At 36.1% G+C, this 21,265-nt stretch overlaps 1 protein-coding gene across 1 annotated transcript; it reads left to right on the top strand.

Annotated features, from left to right (window-relative positions):
* The first annotated feature begins 1,003 nt into the window (after positions 1 to 1,003).
* Positions 1,004 to 14,142, top strand: LOC119719130. Its single transcript, XM_038188453.1, has 13 exons — positions 1,004 to 1,964; positions 3,825 to 3,973; positions 5,985 to 6,132; positions 7,028 to 7,164; positions 8,097 to 8,232; positions 8,699 to 8,794; positions 9,288 to 9,418; positions 9,613 to 9,707; positions 9,940 to 10,099; positions 10,750 to 10,851; positions 11,451 to 11,609; positions 11,916 to 12,011; positions 12,518 to 14,142. Exons 1-13 carry the CDS (start codon positions 1,784 to 1,786, stop codon positions 12,770 to 12,772), a joined length of 1,845 nt encoding a protein of 614 aa, XP_038044381.1. The 5' UTR covers positions 1,004 to 1,783; the 3' UTR covers positions 12,773 to 14,142.
* The last annotated feature ends 7,123 nt before the right edge of the window (positions 14,143 to 21,265 follow it).

Below are 21,265 nucleotides of genomic sequence, written 5' to 3'. Positions count from 1 at the left end.
CCAAAATGAGACTTTATCTTACGAACACAAAAGATAGGGATGGATGGTGAATAAAGGCGCCACATGCAAGGTTTTTTTTCATACCAAGGTCTGCACTATGCGTGTTTCCGCTTGCACGCGCCCAACTTTAAATCTCACGCTTTCTCAAAATACTTCACGGTAAGTCTCATGCTGAACGCTGCATGTTAGTGCAGACATAACACGCATATTAATGTTGGACATGTGAAATTGCTAAATATTTATCTCACTGGTCTAACCCGAAAGCTTTTTAAACTTTTTGTTGCAATAATTGATGGAGGGCATGAGAATTTAACATTTTTGATATTTTTTTTTTTATTAAACTACTAAAAACAATCCTAGTTTAATCACGTTGTGCATTGCTAATAATGAACTTAATAGACATCTGGTGTGAGCAAGCAATAATGGGACGGAACTTTCGATAAACAAACCCACGTGATACTGTACGCTTGTCTATTGGACAAGGATTGTGTGACGTGTTTTGTTTATAAAAAAAAATGCACTGTTCAGGAGATGTATGCGCGAGTGACTGGTCGATGGCTCATCCTTTTAGCTTGGAGAACCTTGAAACTTTAATATCACAGAACTAATGCAACTATTGTGTGTTTGTCTAAAAAGAGATATTGGCGAGATGCTAAATTATTGATAGACTCGATTTAATTGGCGCCTACTCGGATTGGCATATTTTCCTGAACCACAAATCTCTAATTTCGCGCACACTAAACAAATTCACGCGAGCCCAAATTATACCTCTTGATCTCGATGCCCTCTGCACAAATTTGATTTTGTTCCTGCGCAAACAATTCCAAAAACCTTTTTTTTTCTTTAGTGGGATCGATCTTTTTACTCGCAATAAAGGCCGGCTACCGCATTAAATGTAGTTAGGGGTTACCTTTATTATGTAAATGAGCCGAACAATTGGCCAATCCGCAGGCCTGTTCAGTAAATGCGTTCACCTGTGTCGAAGGTTCGTGCAGTATTTACCACATGCCTTTGTTGCTATAGACCAAGAACTGGTTTATTTGCGTGTACATGTGTAGTGTGAAATGGGATGCCTGTTCTAAATATCTAATACCCGAAAAGAGTTGTGATGTTATTGACATCTTTCCGAGAATAAGTTCTGGACTACATTGTCGGTAGATTATACTCTTCAAGGAACGCGTGACGAAGCTTTTCGTGAATTGATCCTGCAAAGGTTGAGCTTATTAGGCAATATACTTTGGTTTCAATTTGCAATGTGAAGGCAAGTGGTTTTGACATCGTGGAAGAACGCCAGTACGTTCAGTTGCATTGACATTTCCGACACAACAACCAACAGAAACTTGCATCTATTACAGGTATCATCTGCGAGGTTGGTCAGTGAAGCATCGTGACGACTGATCTCACTCTGAGGGGGATATGGCCGCGATTTTCCCGATGGCTGCCACGCATCACCGGGCATAACCTACAATTCAACAGACTCCTGGTAAAAAATAGACGTACGGTATTCTGTATCACATCGTTTCAAAGACCAGGTGAACACGAACCCTCGTGGGTCTGTTGTAGCAACGGCGTCAATAATTGCGGAAACAAGTCTTGTATCGAATTTGGTGAGAATTTGTTTCACTGACCAGTGAAGGATCTCCAGCGAAGTCCCCTTGGGAAGCCTGAAATTGAAAAGGAAAACTGCAGAACAAGCTATGTGAATTTCAAAGTTGCCTCACTGATTAATTGTCAGTTGTGAATGCACCGGTGATACGTTCAATATTAGCAAACTTTATGGGGGATGGGCGGAAAGAGCTCCAAAACCGATGTCCACGCAATGGGCGGAGCTAGGATGGAGGACCCGTTGTGTCTTCAGGTGGGGGAAGAGATTCCCGAAGAGCATCACAAGAAGACGGGACATCGTTTCAAGTCGATCAGCGTCAGGAATCACCTCACGAGCTCCCTAAGCTCACTGAGACCTGGTAAGCGTTCTATTTTATTTTCCAGTTCGTCAAATAGGCCTACGGTTGCACTGTGTAACAAATCTCTTTTGTGAGTCTTTGAGGTCTAAAGAGAACCGGGGGGACGGGTTGGATTCATTGTTTCGGTCAGGGTGCGCTGCCTGTCGTCAGGAAACTCAGGGATTCCAGCAGTAAGGGTTTAGTTCTTAAAATAATAATAATACAACTCTTTCACGTCACAAAAACATCACAAAGTGCTGTACAATTAAAATACACAGGTTATTAAGAAATACAGATAATAATAGTTATCAAACAAACAAGCATGCCTAGGTAAAACAACTTAACAATTAACTTAAGTGATACAAAAGTAATGCTTAAAAAGATGAGTTTTCAAGTAGGTTTTAAAAATGTCCAAGGCATCAGCAGATCGTGAAATGTCACTGAGTGCATGCAACACTCATAGTGCATACGTAGGCTTACATTGATTGAATGTTTTAAAACTTTTTAACCAACAACTTCCCCTAATCCCCAGCCCAGCACAATGCAAAAAAATCAATGGCCATTGTGATATAAATAGCTGGTATACGACCCGAACCGGGCTCTGACCCTGCTAAATGCCACCGAAATCCGAAGGCTCTTCGATCGTGGGAGGTGCTGGCTAGGACGATAGACCAGCCCAATAGTTTGGGCTCCCTGCATAATTAAGAGGGTGCCGTCAGAACGTCAGAGCATCGGCTAGCACTAACAGGGCATAATTTCGTCTTCCAACTTATTCGCCACCAAAACTTTTGACAGAGGGATAGCCCTGTGGATACGGTCTCTCCTTAACAAATCCCCCCCAATAGAATTCTGATGCACGGCGGCAACTTTTTTCTAGGAATTTTCCAAGAAATCAACACAAAATGCATGAACCGGTCTTTGCTATTTTCTCATTTATGTAAACACTTCTTAAAAAAACACCCAAATCATTAAAAAACACGGGGTTACGGGCCCTATATTCTCCGTTCCGTTTGACTCTTACACACTTCTTAATAAACCGTCTTCTTTCGCTTCATTTTTTTTTACACATGCAAGTTCCCGGTCCATACACTATAAAACACTTCAGTCAGATTTGACTAGAAGCCAGTTAAATTTGACTAGCCATTCAGGGTCGGCTGGGTGCAACTGAAAATCAGTCAATCTGACTAGATTTTTCCAGTCAGTATTGAAAGAATAGTTATGCGAATAACTAAAATTGGAGTCAAAACCAACTACTTGTACTAGTCATAGTGTGAAACTTTGCATGTTAAACTAAATTCCTCGTCAATTTTCAATAACTAGGAAAACATGTCAATATGTTTATTAAGTTATTTTTTTTAGAGTTTAGTCTTGTACATGAGTATACTAAATTCTTCCAATTGAATCACCTTTCGCGGTTATATCCGATGCAGATCGTTCCTACATATACCCAGGACCCAAAGGTGTACATTGTTCTAGCCATTTCACTATTCCAACTTTGCAGAAACTCAGATATGTTTTGACAATTTGCAAGGAGGGTCTCAAATCATGGAGGGTCTCAAAGAACTTGAAACTTCTTGTTCTAACCTAAAGCAAAATCCGAGAACAACAGACAGCACCGCACCATGTTTCACAGTATTGTGCACACTCAAAAGTGCGAACTTTATTTCTATCGCCACTTTGCCGGATTGAAACATTTTCCAAAATCGGGAGATTGTCAGATCGATGCAACCCTAATACGCTGTGAATACTTCTCACTTTGAAAACTGTTGTGTGTTGTTGCGTTGGGCAGGATTTCTAGACAAATTCCCGGAGGGTTATGACACGACCAGAATGATACTTGAGACTCAAATGAAGTCGTTCCACTTTTTCATGTCATTTTAGGCAGTGGCACCTCTCACCCGTCCGGCGACACGGCTGCTCAGGAGGCCATACTGGCCAGCATCCGGCTGGAAGACTACGAGTTTCCCTTCGAGAACGTAGTCTTCGAAGGAGGCGGCAACAAGGGGTTGGCCTACGCAGGAGCCGTCAGGGTAAGGCGATTTGTATCTCTCATCGGGACATGTTTTGGAGACTACACATTGCTGGCGTACTGTGAATATTTTCCCCCGAAATCTTTGCTTTTCGTCTTCGGCTTTGCATCCAAATTCTGAATCACCGAGAAGCAAACCAAATTGATATATGAACTTTGGGCTGCATATCAACCGATTAAATGTTCCTGAAGTATTAACAGTTACCAAAATTAACCTTCCCAAATCCATCAACATCCATTCTCCCGTTTTGGGGATTTGGTATGCAAGCCATGAGTATACCAAGTCCATCAAAAGCCACCTATAGCAGTGGTGGTCTTGTGGTGGATTTCAGCGGATTTGGTCCTAAAGCATTATGTGAAGCAGGGTCAGTGATGGATTTTGGCAGACTTGGTCCACTTGTTTCCTACTTCCATGGTAAAAGACACAAGTGAGTTTTAATGTACGGTTTCAAGCTGTAGTTTCCGAAGCAGGGTGCCTAAGATCTGCTTAAGACGAAGACATCAAATGAGAACCATATAGGCACAGACGGATTTCACAAAAAGATCGCAGTTCACAGGCCTCAAAATTGTTAACATCATCGGTCATTTACCTCAACTTTATACGTTACCGGTTATTTACCTCATTGTGAAATCTAAATTGTATAACTTTACCTTGATTAAGCCATTCTCAAATAACGACAAAATTGTAACCAATAGGCCTAAAGTCTACAGTCATAAAGTATATAACTTTGAGGCTCTCGATCAAAATTTAAGAGATTATTTATGTGATATTTGTATACCATAATACCCACCACTTAAAAAAAGTTAACGTATCCGCGCTAAAGATGCACGAAGGGTTGTTTACTAAAAGCTGCTTGCCAGCCACTCCAGAAGGCGCATTTACAATTCATGGCACTCTTGGAAATGTACTTTGTGCGTACTGAGAGCGGTGCTCACGGATTTACATGTAACAACAAAAAGCTTCAGGGCCTCATTGTGCTGTGCGTATTTACACAGGTCGTGTATAGATTTCTGTTCGAGTACATGTAATAAAGCTGATCAAACGCTCCAAGCTATTCATGTGTCCCACTTTACGTTTGCTTTCATTCTTATTGTAAGCATAGTTCGAGGTTTATGTTATGTAACCATGAGCTTTAATCGGGCAGATTTTCCTTTCACTACACCTCATGCGTTGCGGGTGTCTCACCAGAGGGTAGTGTTTGTTATTTTAGCTTTACATGGTGTCCCCAAAAAAGTTGTGCAAGCAGATATCCTTTCAGTTTAATTTCTCAAAAACTACTTAATATTGTTTCTGTTCCGCACTATAGCCCCCGAGTTTGATGGTTGCTATAGTGCGAAAACAAGTCTATAGCCCCCATCAAACTCGGCGCGAAAGCGAAAGCGAAAGCGAAACAGATTGTACTAGTGACGTCAACAATTTGAAGTCTTTTTATGCGTTAAGTTCTGAGGTGCGCCGTCAACACCATGTCGAAAAAAAAGGTTTTTAAGGCCGGTTCATTGTCACCCAGAATGCGAAATTCGATAGCAAGAATTTGTGAAGTGCGACCTAATTGTTTGTACTCCCATACAATGCACTGCTTTTGCTAAATGCCTTCGATGCCTACCTCTGCGCATGCGGGCATAAATTTGAATTTATTACTGGTCATGTAGGTAAAGGTAAAGGGGACGACCTGTATTCACGGGGACGAACCTGTATTCACAGGAACGGAGTGCCCATCTCTCTTTCATAGCGATTGGGCCAGACTCATATGCTGCTGTGGAGGGATCGCCACACCTCCTCCACAGCGAGTCTGTTACCTTCCCAGCATTGACAATGCCGGTACCCATTTAACACCTGGGTTGAGAGGAGTAATTGAGGTGAAGTGCCTTACTCAAGGGCACAACACGCATGGCCACGGTGGGGTTCGAACCCACAACCTCTCGATCACGAATCCTGTGCTCCACCGCTAGACCACACGTGACTGGTCATGACTTTGCACCAATCATATTCCGATCCTGTTGTTTACCCTCAGGTGTTTGAGAGAGCAGGGGTGTGGCCTAACATCCGTCGATTGGCAGGAGCCAGCGCCGGTTCAATGTGGGCGATACTCCTGGGCGTGGGCTACACCTCCCATGACGTGGAAAGGTTCCTTAGTCTCGACCTCAAGCGGTATTTTCTAGGTGAGACAAAAATGGCAGACAATACAAACTATAAATCGATATATATTTGAAAATTTTTATGTAAATTGGCAGGGCTGATGTGCGTTTCATTTCCTTCATTGTGACTTGAAAGTAAAAAAAATCTTCTTCCACATTGGAGAATTTAATTATTACCTATTTTGGATGTGTTTTGTCAAAATCAGTCAGATAGCCTGATACGATCGAAACCGGTGTTTTGGGCGATTTTTTTTTTTTTTTTAATTTTCAAGATTGTTTTGCAAATTTATTATTCTGAATTTGTCTAAAATATTCTGTAAAAGTTTCAGACCAAACTTTTGCATGTAAAGGTGAATTTGGGGACGAAAGTGTAATAGTTCTTCTTCGAATAGCTGCCAGGAAGGCTTTTTTTGACAAAATATTAGCACATCATATCTCAATGGTTCTATAAAGTTTAAGTCCTCCAATTTTAGCCAACTACTTATCTCTTATCCCTAAAAGGGCTTATTTTGACCATCTCACATGGGGGGAGGGAGGAGATCTCGGCCATTGAATGACGAAAAACTATGAAACTCGGTACATGCACAGAACAACTTAACATAAACATACCCAAGAAACGTCACGACTGTAGGTCAACGCGTTTTGGAATTATGGCTAATTAATTATATACTCCAATGCGGGTAATTCTACTTTGTGTACATGCCGTTTTCACGGCGCTTAGCGCCGGAAAATTTTATGTTTGTGGTATCAAAATAATGATGCGCAAGACACGAGGCTAAAAAGTTAGGACAGCTTGGGCCGCGAAATAATTTTTTCAAGGGCATCGCGGAAAAAGGTTGGGGGGGGGGGGATTCCGCCCGGCCCTTTCAGGGTTAAGCTAGGGTTAAGCTATTGTTTTTGATTGTTGTGAATATCGTAGATGCCTCCTGCGGATTTTGTTCACTGATCCCGAACCTGATGAAGCACTACGGATGGCACCCTGCCACAAAACTGTATAGCTGGTTTGGGGATCGTCTGGAGCAGGCCACGGGGCTTAGGGACATCACATTCCAACAGGTATTCTTTTTCCTCGTAAACATTTTGATTTGTTAACCATGTACTGTGGTTGAACAAGACATGACCATTGGTCTATTTGATCCATGGTGACATTCCGTCTGACAATGGAATGCCAGACGTAGAACATGTAACCAATAGAATACTATAAGTGTGGTTTGAAAGATAGGCCTACACCTTCCCACTTTACAATGAGACATCAAACGTCCAAAACTGATAATTGTTGACAGAATTATGACTAATTTTTAAAGAGAGGTCAAATTGACCATGGGTCCAAGTTTTCAATTTTAGGCATTGGGACAAAGGGAGGCTAAAGCCTACAAAAATGTGTTTTAGAGAGTAACACAATTCTAAACACTTTTTTGCTATCAGCTTGTAATGATGTTTACATGCTAAACATTTTATAGCATGAGGTGATAGCAAAAAAGTGTTTAGAATTGTGTTTGCTCGCTAAACACATTTTTTTAGGCCAGGCAAATATCCACACAGAGGCAAAAAGGGTACCTCTGTCCCAAAGCCTAAAATTGAAAACTTGGTTTCATCGTCAATTTGACCTCTCTTGGAAAGTTACTCATGGCTCTGTCAAAATTATCAGATTTGGACATTTGATGTAGGCCCTATCTTTCAAACCATAGCTATACTGTCTATGTTGGTTACTCATTTCGTTGTATTTTGATACAAATTGTATAGGCCCACGTTGAGTCGCATTGGCCAAAGCGTGTAGTGTCCCTAAGCAGGATGCTTTATCAAGATGATTCTGTGTATATGCATCCTGGGCCAAATTTTATGAAGCAGATGCCAAAGCAGAAAATATTGCTTAGCTCATTTATGTACTCAGCAAAGATCTGCTGAGAACCAGTGATGAGCCGTGTACATGCATGGTATTTTAGCTGGCAACCAGTTTCTGCTAAGCGAATATTTTCTATACTCACCAGATATATGACAAATTTAACACGGAGGTCTGCGTGGTGGTGACCAACGTCAACGTCATGGATGCCGAGTATTGCCACGTCAAGACCACGCCCAACATGTCCGTCCGGACGGCAATGCGCATGTCCATGGCTATTCCAGGTACTGTTCTGATCTTATCTCCCTCTGGCTTGTCTCATTTATTTTAATCGTACATGTATATATCCCCCTTTTTATGTGTAGATTAACCTTAAAAAGAGCCGTATTGTCTATGTGCGGAACCTGTATTTAATAGTCCTACTCGTTTCGACTGATGTTTTGTACATTTTGACACCAATTTCATAAACTTCCGATCAAGAAAATTCAATGATTCGAACGTGTGGTGGCATTATGATTAATGCTCGCTTTATTCTCCCTGCGATACAGCACATGCGTAATATATACTAATAGTGATAATGTACACAACGTATGGTACAATATCAATGACGATACATATCATTGACATGAAATTACATATCAATGACGATAGGAAAATGACCAAACGTAATTTTGAGGAATGTGAAAAGGTGAAATTGTCTTGTTTTTTTTTTAGGATGAAAGTGGTATTCCTTTCTCTTTTCTCTGACAGGTTTATTTACCGCAGTGAAATACAAGCGATATGGACGGGAAGATTGCTACGTGGACGGCGGGCTGTTGTGCAATTATCCCATTCATTGCTTCGACGGTTAGCTCTAATTTTCACTTCCAGTGGTTTTGTTTTGGTTATTGAGAGAATTAAAGCATCAGTTTTTATGGCTATCGTGTTGGTTGCATACAACTACAAAACTAGGTTATTATTTTGGTTGCATACAACTAAACTGGCTATCATAATAGTTTATCATTTGGTTGCATAAAACTCTATCATTTTGATTGTACATGTATACTGCTCAACTAGGTTATCATTGGTTGCATACTAACTAGTTATCAGTTTGGTTGCGTAAAACTAATGGTTTATCATGTTAGGCGCATACAAATTATGTAGTTCATTGTTTGGTTGCATGTTAACTAATCTGGGTTATCGTTTGCGTGCAGAAACCATGGAGTTATAAACACATTCATTTTGTTGCATACAACTAATCTAGTTTATCATGTGTAGTGCATCATCTCGGATAATTTAGGATACGTGGACCAACTTTATCTAATCTGGATGTACCAAAAATAACTCTCTGTTCGTGCAGGTTGGTGGTTGTCAATGAAACCAGAGGACGGTTTCCTACAGCAATTGCAGCCCCTGGAGAATGCTGCCATTCTCATGCAGAAGAATGCTCGGTTTGCACCGGTCAACGATAAGACGATCGGCTTACTCCTGGTAAGCATATAACCAGCACATTCTTCTATAGGAATTGGCTAAATACTTTAACATTTGCTGAGCAAAAACAAGTTGGGATGTATTTTTGTGGCTGGTTTTTAATGGACTGTGGCTCTTAGCATAAGTGTGAGTGCACAATATGATCTGGGGGAAAATGTATAATGAATACCTTCTTCCATCTTGTTTTGTTCCAGTTTTCCAGTGACGAACAGGACCTAATGGTCAACCAACTCGCCCAGAAGAGCGCGTGTATCCTTCCGGTCGAACGGCCCGATACCAAGCTGTCAAGGTGTGCAAGAGAGTGATTTACCCTGACAAAAGTGTTTCCTAGATGAGATGTAACAATTGTTGACTGTTGTGATGAGGGATATGACGTAAAATCACGAAAACAAACAGCTCAAACACAAGAATAAGACAGTCGACTCACATATGCAACTCAACTTAACGTCAACAGTATGTATCTGAATAAAATGATGGCGACAATCCATAAGAAATTTGGAAATCATTTTTGTTGTTCGCAGGGAGCGTAAAGACGTCAAATCCCGGCAGAAAGAGGCTTGTCGGGAGCACCGAATGGTGACGGAAGCCATGTCGAAGTTCATGTGCGTTTTATCGGAAAATCAGTTGGACCAGCGCGTGGGCCACGTCAGTAGAAAGGAACTGGAATCAGCGTTCGCAAATGTAAAGCCCAAATTATTATACCTTTATTTTTTCTTAATCCAAGAGTTCTCCAAACGGGGTCTACCCGATGTTCCCCAATACCTATGTTCCCTGTGCTCCCAAATACAGCAATTCCCACAATTGATAAAATACTTCAGTATTATGTTTTTTTTACCCTTGACCGAGTATAAACAATGTATACTCAGTGTATTACCTCCCGAGTGAAAGTTGGAAAAAAACACCAGGGTGGGACTCGAACCCACGATCTCCTGCTTTCTCAGTGCAGACGTCTTACCACTCTACCACCGAGCTAACGGGATCGGTTGGCCGGTCGGCGAAGGGCAAACAAATCTAATATATATTTATCAATCAAATTAGGTTTTGCCCTTCACCGACTTTTTTAATTTTTTTATTTATTTAGGTAACACACTGAGTATACAGTGTTTAAAAAAACGTCGGTGAAGGGCAAAACCTAATTTGATTTATATCACCCCGACGCAAAATTCCATCTTATAATAATATATATTTACATCATCCCAATGTAAATTCATATGCATAAAATACTGAATTCAGGATGCCTATCAATTGAATTTCGTAGACTATTGACACGAAAAGTTAGAAATGCTTGTCTTCCTTAAGGGTTTGAGGTTGATCACATTTTCTCTTGACAGAAATCTGACGATTTCACGGATGAACACGCCAAAACATTGTTCGGGGAGAACTTCACTATCGAAGAGATCTTCAACTATCTAGACTGTAATAACGACGGCCAGGTAATGTCAAGTAATAAGCCATGTATCTGTCTAATTGCCTTATGCACAAGTTGGCCTTTTTTTGTCGAGTTCCCTGAACGCATTTCATTAATTAACTGTTGAATGGGATGGCGCCAAACTGTTTATACAAGCACAATGCAACCTTAACTGTTATTTTATGTTTTATAAATCTGGCTTTAAACATTGTGGAAAGTTTAATTACAAATTTTGAATTATTTATTGCAGCAGACTGGAATTAATCAGTAATTATCTTGCTTTCATGTCTCTTCGCAAATTTCAAAATTTAAGATTTTACCTCACTTTCAATTCAATATGGCCGACGCGTGCTTAACCCCCAAGTCCCATGACGATGCGGTCGCTACCCAGAGTGTTCTGCTTCATGCAGGTCACAGCGACCAAGCTGGCTGATCGTGACCTTTTCGCTGTAGATCCTTTGCATTCAGCGGCCATCTTTAGGTGCTTTGGGGTTATTTCGATTCAAATGTCAACATCATTGTCACTTGGACAAGCCAGTCTCTGATAAACAACGACTTGACTTGCACGAGTCACTATCTGAATTTGATTTTACCACGCCGTTGGCGTTTGATTTCCCATCCCAGATTTCGTTCAACGAGCTGATGGGTCTCGCCGAGCAGAAAGGCATCGGTCTGCAGAGCTACTTCCTGGGCTACCAGAGGCAGGACATCAAGTCACTGCGTGGCTTCCTCGACACGCTGTCCAACACACTTCTGGTCAACGTTAAGCGAGTTTTTACAACGGTAGGCACACACAAATCGATAGAAGTCTGCTCCTACCCGTATGAGAATGTTGTCATTGTTGAAAAGTAATGTAATCAGAGTTCTTCCTTTTTCTTGCACCTTTTGATTGCATGTTAATCTTTTTTGTTTTATCTGCACTGAGGGGTATTTTGGCTAGCTTTTTCGAATTTCATGATCAGGCTCCTGAGTTATTTGTAATTGTGCACTGGTGTATGTTGTTGTCAAAACAGTCATTGTTTTTTTCTAAGGAGGTTGCCTCGATCTCGTTCTAAAAGCTTCCTCGGTGTTTTTTTATTGGCTTCTTAGGAAGGTGACTTGGAGCGGACCGTGGGCATTGATACTCTTTATGTGAGTGCTACAGACTTTCAGTTGGAAGAAGATGATCGGAATTTCCTTGTCAAGGTAAAGTTGGCATAAAGTTAACTCGTTTGTAATACATTACCTAATAGCAAAGGAGACTTTTTTTGACGAAATGAGAGGCATTAAGCGCTGGGGCAGCATACAGCTACTGACAAACCTATAGCCCTTTTGTCGTTTTTTCCCCAAGATTGCGTCACAATTACGCCGCATATGCCAATTGTCAGGACATCTGAATTCTTTGTCCAGGTATTTAAGATAAACATCTCGTTAGGTAATCAGGGCAGTGGTACAGAAGAAATTTAATGAATTGAAACACGTGGTGCGTGACGCAATAGGGTCAGCTGACAGCCACCGACCAATCGTGACGTCGTTTGCCGCACAGTTGCGTCAGGCTACCACGTACTCTAAAAGGTTAAATGTTGCTCTTTAAAGAAACAGACGTTTTAGAGTCGGTCACTGCACGTGGTGCATCAGACAATCTTCTCCCTAATACTCTCCACCATGCAAAGTATGAAATCCTATTTGCAACCCCATCTTACTTTGTGCAGCAAGGTGAACGGAGTGCCACGACATTCCTACGGCAGTGGATAGCGCGCAACCCGGACAAGGCGGTACGAAAGAACAACAATGCATCAGTACCCCTCGACCTGCCCACGGCACACGGGCAAACTCGGCAGGGTATCCCGGTACAGCAGGAGGAGGCGCACGGGTCCAAATCTTTGACAGTTACCGGTGGCCCGCCGGTGCTGTCGGTGTCTCCAGCGCCTGCCCCACAACGAATGGAAAGGGAAGTCGATGAATAAGCAATTTAGTCACAGGTATAGGCAAATTTAAAGCAGTAACAGGCTTCAGAGTTGTAATGGAGCCATCACAAGGCATCAAACACCATCATAAGTCATCACATGGCATCATAAATCATTACAAGGCATCAATAATCATCGCAAGTCATCAGTAATCATCACAAGTCATCACAACTCACAATTAAGGCATCATAAATGCATCATAAATCATTACAAGTCATCACGAGGCATCATAAGTCTTCGCAAGGCATCACAAGGCACCATAAATCATCACAAGGCATTATACGTCTTCACAGGTCATCACAAAGGTATCATAAATCATCACAAATCATAACAATGTATCATAAATCATCTCAAGTCGCCACAGTGCATCATAAATCATCACAGAATTAATTATCACTAGGCACAACTTATTCGAATTCGTTCCTTTGTCATGATTGTTCATTTGTAGTTAACCGTGTGAACTGACTTGTGATTTATATCTTGTGACTGACTCCGTTACACCTCTTTAAAAGCCTCAAGATTTTTTCTTCAAAATCACCGAAATGTAGATTTTCCTAAATATTTGCCCGTCTTTGACGAGTAAAAGCTGCCAAATAATGCCGCCCTTTAAATATTGGAGATGACAATGTTGCAAATGATAAATAGGTTTTATTTCGTATTTCGAGACACAGTCCAGTATTGCACGCAGTGAGCGTATGGCCTGGTGTCGGATTCGACTCGTTTGAAGCATAACTGGCCTTTTCTTTGACAATATTACCAAATCAGCTGAAGAACAGTAATGTTCTTAATTATTTTGGTTTTGGCATATTAAGATATTATTATCAACTCTTTGGACAGTTGCTGTTTGATTTCTGTGCATTCTATTTAATGCCCTATTTGCCTTATAGGTATAGCCAATAGAAAACGTAATCTGGTCTTATTTCAATTTTCTTTTTATATACATGTAAATATATAAAACATGTTTTGTTTTCAATCTGTATTTTTTCTTTTCTTTTTAATGCAGATTCCCCTTGATTATTGAGTTCTTATGCACTTGACCGATTATGTATTACATGTATTATATTTTACCTATAACTTTTAAAGCATGCGCACAAATTAAATATACACGACTGCACAAATACCAGAAACAAAACGAAAGAAAACATTTCAAATCTTTATTAGCAGACACTACAATTTTTGTTATTTTTTTGTTTATACACAATTTTGTTTTATAAAAGCGGAAGTAACATATTCTCAAGTGATCTAGTTTTCTGTTGTGATTTGTTTCTCCTGAAAGTTGACATTATAAGCAGATTGAATTATTGATTTCTAATCAAAGCACTATTGGAATAAAAACTATACATGCATTCGGTAATATTATTTGTTATTGATGAACAGCATCCGCTAGCTTCCCTATTATTGATATTGACCCAAGTGAGATTTTTTAAAAACTTTCCTGCATAATTCCATTCGCAGTGTCAGTATAAAATTACAAATTTATTCTACAATTGAAAGCATATTCTTGTCCCCAAAATTCTCTTAGCTGAACCCCCTTTCACCCTATTAAGTTTTGAATTTTATAATTGTTTTTCAAGATCCTTTATTTGCCAAATGGTAAGCTTACTAAATACATTTGTAACAATGTCAAAAGAATCAAATAAGATCATAACCTTCACAAAATCTTCCAACAGAAATACCATTTCTCAGCCGTTTATCAAAATGTCATTCTACATAATAAACCAATACACTTTCAATTGCAAACAACTTCCCCTCAAGCGGAATAATCCTGCGGACGAATGTCGAGCACAAACTGCCACGGAAGATATAAATATTTCATCCGCTGTATAAATAATAAATAATTTTGCCAGTTAACGGCCAGTGTCAGTATTCTGTTAAATAAAGTGAAGGGGCTTTGGGTGGGAGTTTTTGGTAAGATTAGGTGGTAAAGAGCGTCATTTATACCGTGGCGAACACCACAAAAGCACAGCTAATTCGACCAAATTGAATAGGAGATGAATTTTTCATTTTTTTTTTTACTTTTTACACCGTAGCCTAACCTACTGTTGAAAGATCTTAGTTGTTTATGCTTATTTGTGTTCTAGATGTCGTTACTTCAACAAAGGGGAAAATTATATACTTTCAAAACTATACTCTCGGAAGGATCTTTGATTCAAATTTCAATGAAGGACATGGTAGCCAATACAAATTCTTCCAATATTATTTAAAAACATGATTGTTTGTTGAAGTGTCCCGTGATTGTATTTTGAAGCATAACATTTGGACTTTAAAAAATTTACAGGATAAAGTAAGGAGTTTTGAATTGCTAAAACCGTCCCGGGTCCACAATTGAAAAAGAAGAGAAAGTAGAGACATTAATTTCAGTTCTTAATTGGAAAGAGTGACAATAGAATTTATGGGTTCAATTGGGTCGAGTGAAAAAAAAATAGTTTGAGGTTTTAATTGCAAATCGTAAATATAGAAATGGAACGTGTCAAAAGATAATCTAAGTTCTATATTGAATATGATTAAACTTTACAAAGACTTGAAAATATTTTAAGTTCGTAATAGGTCAAAAGAGAACTTGATTGTTCAAGTTCTTGATAGGAATGAGTAGGAAGATAATTGAAGTTCCAAATTGGAAAGTTGAATTTTTTTTAAAGGAAATTAAATTCTTATTTGGAAAGAGTAGCAAAGAACTTAAATTCTATATCTATAAATATATATCTATCTTCGTAATAAAAATGAGTACAAAAATTATTTCAGTTCTCAATTGGAGAGATTTAAGATAATTCAAGCTCTAAATATGTGAAAAGAGTGACAAAAATACTTTAAGTTCTTGTTACAAAAGAGTAACAAGAGAACTTAAATCTAAATAGGAAGGAGTAAATAAGAGAGTTATTCCTTCATAGGAATACACACACAAAAAACATTTTTATAGCGTAAAGAGCATTTAAGATTTTCATTAGAAAAAAAGTAACAGAAAACATCAGGTCTTTTCTGGGAAAAAAAGAAGTAAATAGAAAAGAATTTCAGTTTTTGATAGCAGAGAGTAAAAATATAGTTCTCAATTAATTAGAGATTCATTTAAGTTCTCATTTGGAAATAGTGAAAAAATAGATTTGAAGCTTCATTTGGAAATAGTAAACAGATTTCAGTTTGTTTTTGAAAAGTAAAAAGAGGTTGAAGCTCTCTCTGAGACAAAAGTAGAAAAAAATATAGACATGTAAAAAAAATTCAGAACAGGAAACTGATACTTAGCAAAGTATTGTTAACTCAACAAATCTACACAGAAAATTTAGAAAATTTATTTAGTTAAGTTCTCATTTGGAAATAGTAAAAAAATAGATTGGAAGTTTTTATTTGGAAATATTAAAAAGATTTAAGTTCTTTTTTTGAAAAATAAAAAAAGAAGTTTAAGTTCTTTCTGAGACAGAGTATAAAAATATATTAAATTGGTAAAAGAAATGAGTAAAAAGATCATTTCAGTTCTCAATTGGAGAGATTAAAAAGGTAATTCAAGTTCTAAATATATGACAAGAGTAAAAAAAGAATTTAAGTTCTTATTACAAAAGAGTAACAAGATAACTTAAATCTAAAAAGGAAAGAGTAAAAAAGAGAATTATTCCTTCATAGCAATATATAAAAAAATAATTTAATAGCAAATAGGGGATTTAGGATTTTCATTCGAAAAAGGGTTACAGAAGATATCAGGTCTAATCTGAAAAAAAATGGGAAAAGAAGAGAATTTTAGTTTTTAATATGAAAGAGTATAATGAGTTCTCAACTGAATAGATATTTAGTTGAGTTCTCATTTGAAAATAGTGAAAAAATAGATTGGATTTTTTTTTTTTGGAAATAGTAAAAAGATTTAAGTTATTTTTTGAAAAAGTAAAAAAAGAAGTTTAAGTTCTTTCTGAGACAGAGTATAAAAATATATATTAAATTGGTAAAAGAAATGAGTAAAAAGATCATTTCAGTTCTCAATTGGAGAGATTAAAAAGGTAATTCAAGTTCTAAATATATGACAAGAGTAAAAAAAGAATTTAAGTTCTTATTACAAAAGAGTAACAAGATAACTTAAATCTAAATAGGAAAGAGTAAAAAAGAGAATTATTCCTTCATAGCAATACATAAAAAATAATTTAATAGCAAATAGGGGATTTAGGATTTTCATTCGAAAAAGGGTTACAGAAGATATCAGGTCTAATCTGAAAAAAAAATGAGAAAAGAAGAGAATTTTAGTTTTTAATATGAAAGAGTATAATGAGTTCTCAACTGAATAGATATTTAGTTAAGTTCTCATTTGGAAATAGTAAAAAAACAGATGGGAATTTTTTATTTGGAAATAGTAAAAATATTTAAGTTCTTTTTTGAAAAAGTAAAAAAAGAAGTTTAAGTTCTTTCTGAGACAGAGTACAAAAATATATATCAAATTCGAAAAAGAAATGAGTATAAAAGATCATTTCAGTTCTCAATTGGAGAGATAAAAAATCCATTTCACGTCATAAATATATGGAAAGAGTAAAAAAAATATTTAAGTTCTTATTACAAAAGAGTAACAAGAGAACTTAATTCTAAATAGGAAAGAGTAAAAAGAGAAGATTCCTTCATACAAAAAATTAATAGCAATTAGAGCATCTAAGTTTTTCATTGAAAAAGAATACCAGAGAAAAAACAGTTCTCATCTGGAACAAAAGAAGTAAAAAGAAGAGAATTTTAGTTCTAAATCGGAAAGGGTATAAAATATAAAAATAGAAAGGGTATAAAAATAATTTAATAGCAAATAGGGCATTTAAGATTTTCATTCGAAAAATATTAACAGAAGATATCAGGTCTAATCTGAAAAATACAGAAGTGAAAAGAAGAGAATTTCAGTTCCTAATATGAAAGAGTATAATGAGAAGTTCTCAATTGAATAGACATTTAGTTAAGTTCTCATTTGAAAAAAGTAAAAAAAAAATAGATTGGAAGTTTTTATTCGGAAATAGTAAAAAACGATTTAAGTTTTTTTTATTAAAAAAGTAAAAAAAGAAGTTTAAGTTTTTTCCGAGAGAGTACAAAAATATATATAAAATTCGAAAAAGAAATGAGTAAAAAGATCATTTCAATTTTCAATTTGAGAGATTAAAAAGGTAATTCAATTAAGTTCTAAATATATGGAAAGAGTAAAAAAAGAATTTAAGTTCTTATTTTGTAAGAGTAACAAGAGAACTTAAATCTAAATAGGAAAGAGTAAAAAGAGAATATTCCTTCATAGGAATACATACAAAAAATTAATAGCAATTAGAGCATCTAAGTTTTTCATTGAAAAAGAATACCAGAGAAAAACAGTTCTCATCTGGAACAAAAGAAGTAAAAAGAAGAAAATTTTAGTTCTAAATCAGAAAGGGTATAAAATATAAGTTCTCAATTGCATAGAGAGTTTATGTTCCTATTCGCAAACAGTAAAAAAAAATAGATTGGAAGTTCTTATTTGGAAATAGTAAAAAGATTTAAGTTCTTTTTTGAAAAAGTAAAAAAAGAAGTTTAAGTTCTTTCCGAGACAGAGTACAAAAATATATATCAAATTCGAAAAAGAAATGAGTAAAAAGATCATTTCAATTTTAAATTTGAGAGATTAAAAATGTAATTCAAGCTCTAAATATATGACAGGAGTAAAAAAAAGAATTTAAGTTCTCATTACAAAAGAGTAACAAGATAACTTAAATCTAAATAGGAAAGAGTAAAAAAGAGAATTATTCCTTCATAGCAATACATAAAAAAAATAATTTACTGGCAAATAGGGGATTTAGGATTTTTATTCGAAAAAGAGTTACAGAAGATATCAGGTCTAATCTGAAAATAAAATGGGAAAGGAAGAGAATTTTAGTTCCTAATATGAAAGAGTATAATGAAAAGTTCTCAATTGAAAAGATATTTAGTTACGTTCTCATTTGGAAATAGTAAAAAAATAGATTGGAAGTTTTTATTTGGAAATAGTAAAAATATTTAAGTTCTTTTTTGAAAAAGTAAAAAAAAAAGTTTAAGTTCTTTCTGAGACAGAGTATAAAAATATATATCAAATTCGAAAAAGAAATGAGTAAAAAGATCATTTCAGTTCTCAATTGGAGAGATTAAAAAAGCATTTCACGTTCTAAATATATGGAAAGAGTAAAAAAAATATTTAAGTTTCTTATTACAAAAGAGTAACAAGAAAACTTAAATTTAAATAGGAAAGAGTGAAAAGAGAATTTTCCTTCATAGGAATACATACCAAAAATAATTTAATAGCAAAAAGGGCATTTAAGATTTTCATTCGAAAAAGATTAACAGAAGATATCAGGTTAATCTGAAAAAAAAAAAACAGAAGTGAAAAGAAGAGAATTTCCGTTCTTAATACGAAAGAGTATAATGAGAAGTTCTCAATTGAATAGACATTTAGTTAAGTTCTCATTTGGAAAAAGTAAAAAAAAATAGATTGGAAGTTTTTATTTGGAAATAGTAAAAAGATTTAAGTTCTTTTTTGAAAAAGTAAAAAAAGAAGTTTAAGTTCTTTCTGAGACAGAGTACAAAAATATATATCAAATTCGAAAAAGAAATGAGTAAAAAGATCATTTCAGTTCTCAATTGGAGACATTAAAAATGCATTTCACGTTCTAAATAATGAAAGAGTAAAAAAAAATATTTAAGTTTCTTATTACAAAAGAGTAACAAGAGAACTTAAATTTAAATAGGAAAGAGTAAAAAGAGAATTTTCCTTCATAGGAATACATACAAAAAATAATTTAATAGCAAGAAGGGCATTTAAGATTTTCATTCGAAAAAGATTAACAGAAGATATCAGGTTAATCTGAAAAAAAACAGAAGTGAAAAGAAGAGAATTTCCGTTCTTAATACGAAAGAGTATAATGAGAAGTTCTCAATTGAATAGACATTTAATTAAGTTCTCATTTGGAAAAAGTAAAAAAATATAGATTGGAAGTTTTTATTTGGAAATAGTAAAAAGATTTAAGTTCTTTTTTGAAAAAGTAAAAAAAGAAGTTTAAGTTTTTTCCTAGAGTACAAAAATATATATCAAATTCGAAGAAGAAATGAGTAAAAAGATCATTTCAATTTTCAATTTGAGAGATTAAAAAGGTAATTTAATTAAGTTCTAAATATATGGAAAGAGTAAAAAAAGAATTTAAGTTCTTATTTTGTAAGAGTAACAAGAGAACTTAAGGAAGAGTGAAAAGAGAATATTCCTTCATAGGAATACGTACAAAAATAAATAGCAATTAGAGCATCTAAGTTTTTCATTGAAAAAGAATACCAGAGAAAAAAAGTTCTCATCTGGAGCAAAAGAAGTAAAAAAGAAGAGAATTTTAGTTCTAAATAGGAAATGGTATAAAATGTAAGTTCTCAATAGAGAGTTAATGTTCTTATTCGGAAACAGTAAAAAAAAGATAGATTGGAAGTTCTTATTTGGAAATAGTAAAAAGATTTAAGTTCTTTTTTGATAAAGTAAAAAAGAATTGTATCTATATGGAAAGAGTGAAAATAGAATTTAAGTTCTATTTGGAAAAGAGTGAAAATAGAACTAAAGTTCCATTGAAAGCGTAAAAAATAATTGGGGCTCTCAATTGAATAGAGTAAAAAGGTAAAGTTTACAATGTTGTTTCCGATTTCTCATTTCAAAAATATAAAAATCTACTCTTTCCGTGTTAGTTTTACATTTCTGTTTGTTTTTTTAGGACGACAACATGGACTGTACATAGGTTAAAACAGAACTGCTGTCACCAAAAGTATAAACAAATGTAACTGTATAAAAGTGGGTTTTTATGGAGCCATTGATGGTGGTGCGGTGGTGATGTCGGCCATGGCCTTAATTAAAAATGCTGATGACATTAAGAGTAATTTTAGTCGACACTAAACTCAAGTCGACATGTTCACTTTGCTCCAGAGAAATATCTAACGCCTTCTTGAAATTGGGAGTGAAGACTTTTCTGTGAAACCAACGGGGCTCATTTTTTCCCTTCATGATCGTTGTGTAATGTCAAGATCCTCAAAATATCAGACTGATTACAATAACGTGTTCTTTACCAAAAAGCGAGCTAGGGTAAACTCAACGCACTCCTTTTCCCTCGCAAAAATGGACCGCAACTAAATTCGCCCATGACAGGGAGAAGATATACGGCCAAGGCGAAAGAAACTGAGTGTCACTCATGTAACATGTTATACCCAAGAACACTTTGTCGGTAGAAATATCATGTTGGTACTTCTTTGAGAATCCAGAAACCTAGCCGCTCTCTATGGCAAGTTTTAGCTCACGTGGTCAGGTTCTACGAAAGTCTTTGAATGTACAAAAAGAAATTGTTCATCTGCGCGTAAATCATATTTGAAAATCACGAAATTTTTTGAATATCAGACACGAAGAGAAGAGGAAAAGGTCCGAAAATAGATAATTGAAGGTAACGAAGTAATAGCTATGAAATAACAAAATATTGAGGTAAGGAAAACAGGTCAAGTTTAGAAAATACGGATTTAAAGAGAATC

This window comes from Patiria miniata, unplaced genomic scaffold (assembly GCF_015706575.1).
Source record: "Patiria miniata isolate m_02_andy unplaced genomic scaffold, ASM1570657v1 HiC_scaffold_8, whole genome shotgun sequence".
NCBI classification, from domain to species: domain Eukaryota; kingdom Metazoa; phylum Echinodermata; class Asteroidea; order Valvatida; family Asterinidae; genus Patiria; species Patiria miniata.
This window is presented reverse-complemented; position numbering and strand designations above follow the sequence as displayed.

Coding starts and splice junctions, on each gene's coding strand:
- LOC119719130 (XM_038188453.1), top strand. CDS start 1,784: ATGGGCGGAAAGAGCTCCAAAACCGATGTCCACGCAATGGGCGGAGCT. Junction 3,974..5,984: donor CCTACGCAGGAGCCGTCAGG/GTAAGGCGATTT, acceptor GTTTACCCTCAG/GTGTTTGAGAGAGCAGGGGT. Junction 9,708..9,939: donor CCCGATACCAAGCTGTCAAG/GTGTGCAAGAGA, acceptor TGTTGTTCGCAG/GGAGCGTAAAGACGTCAAAT.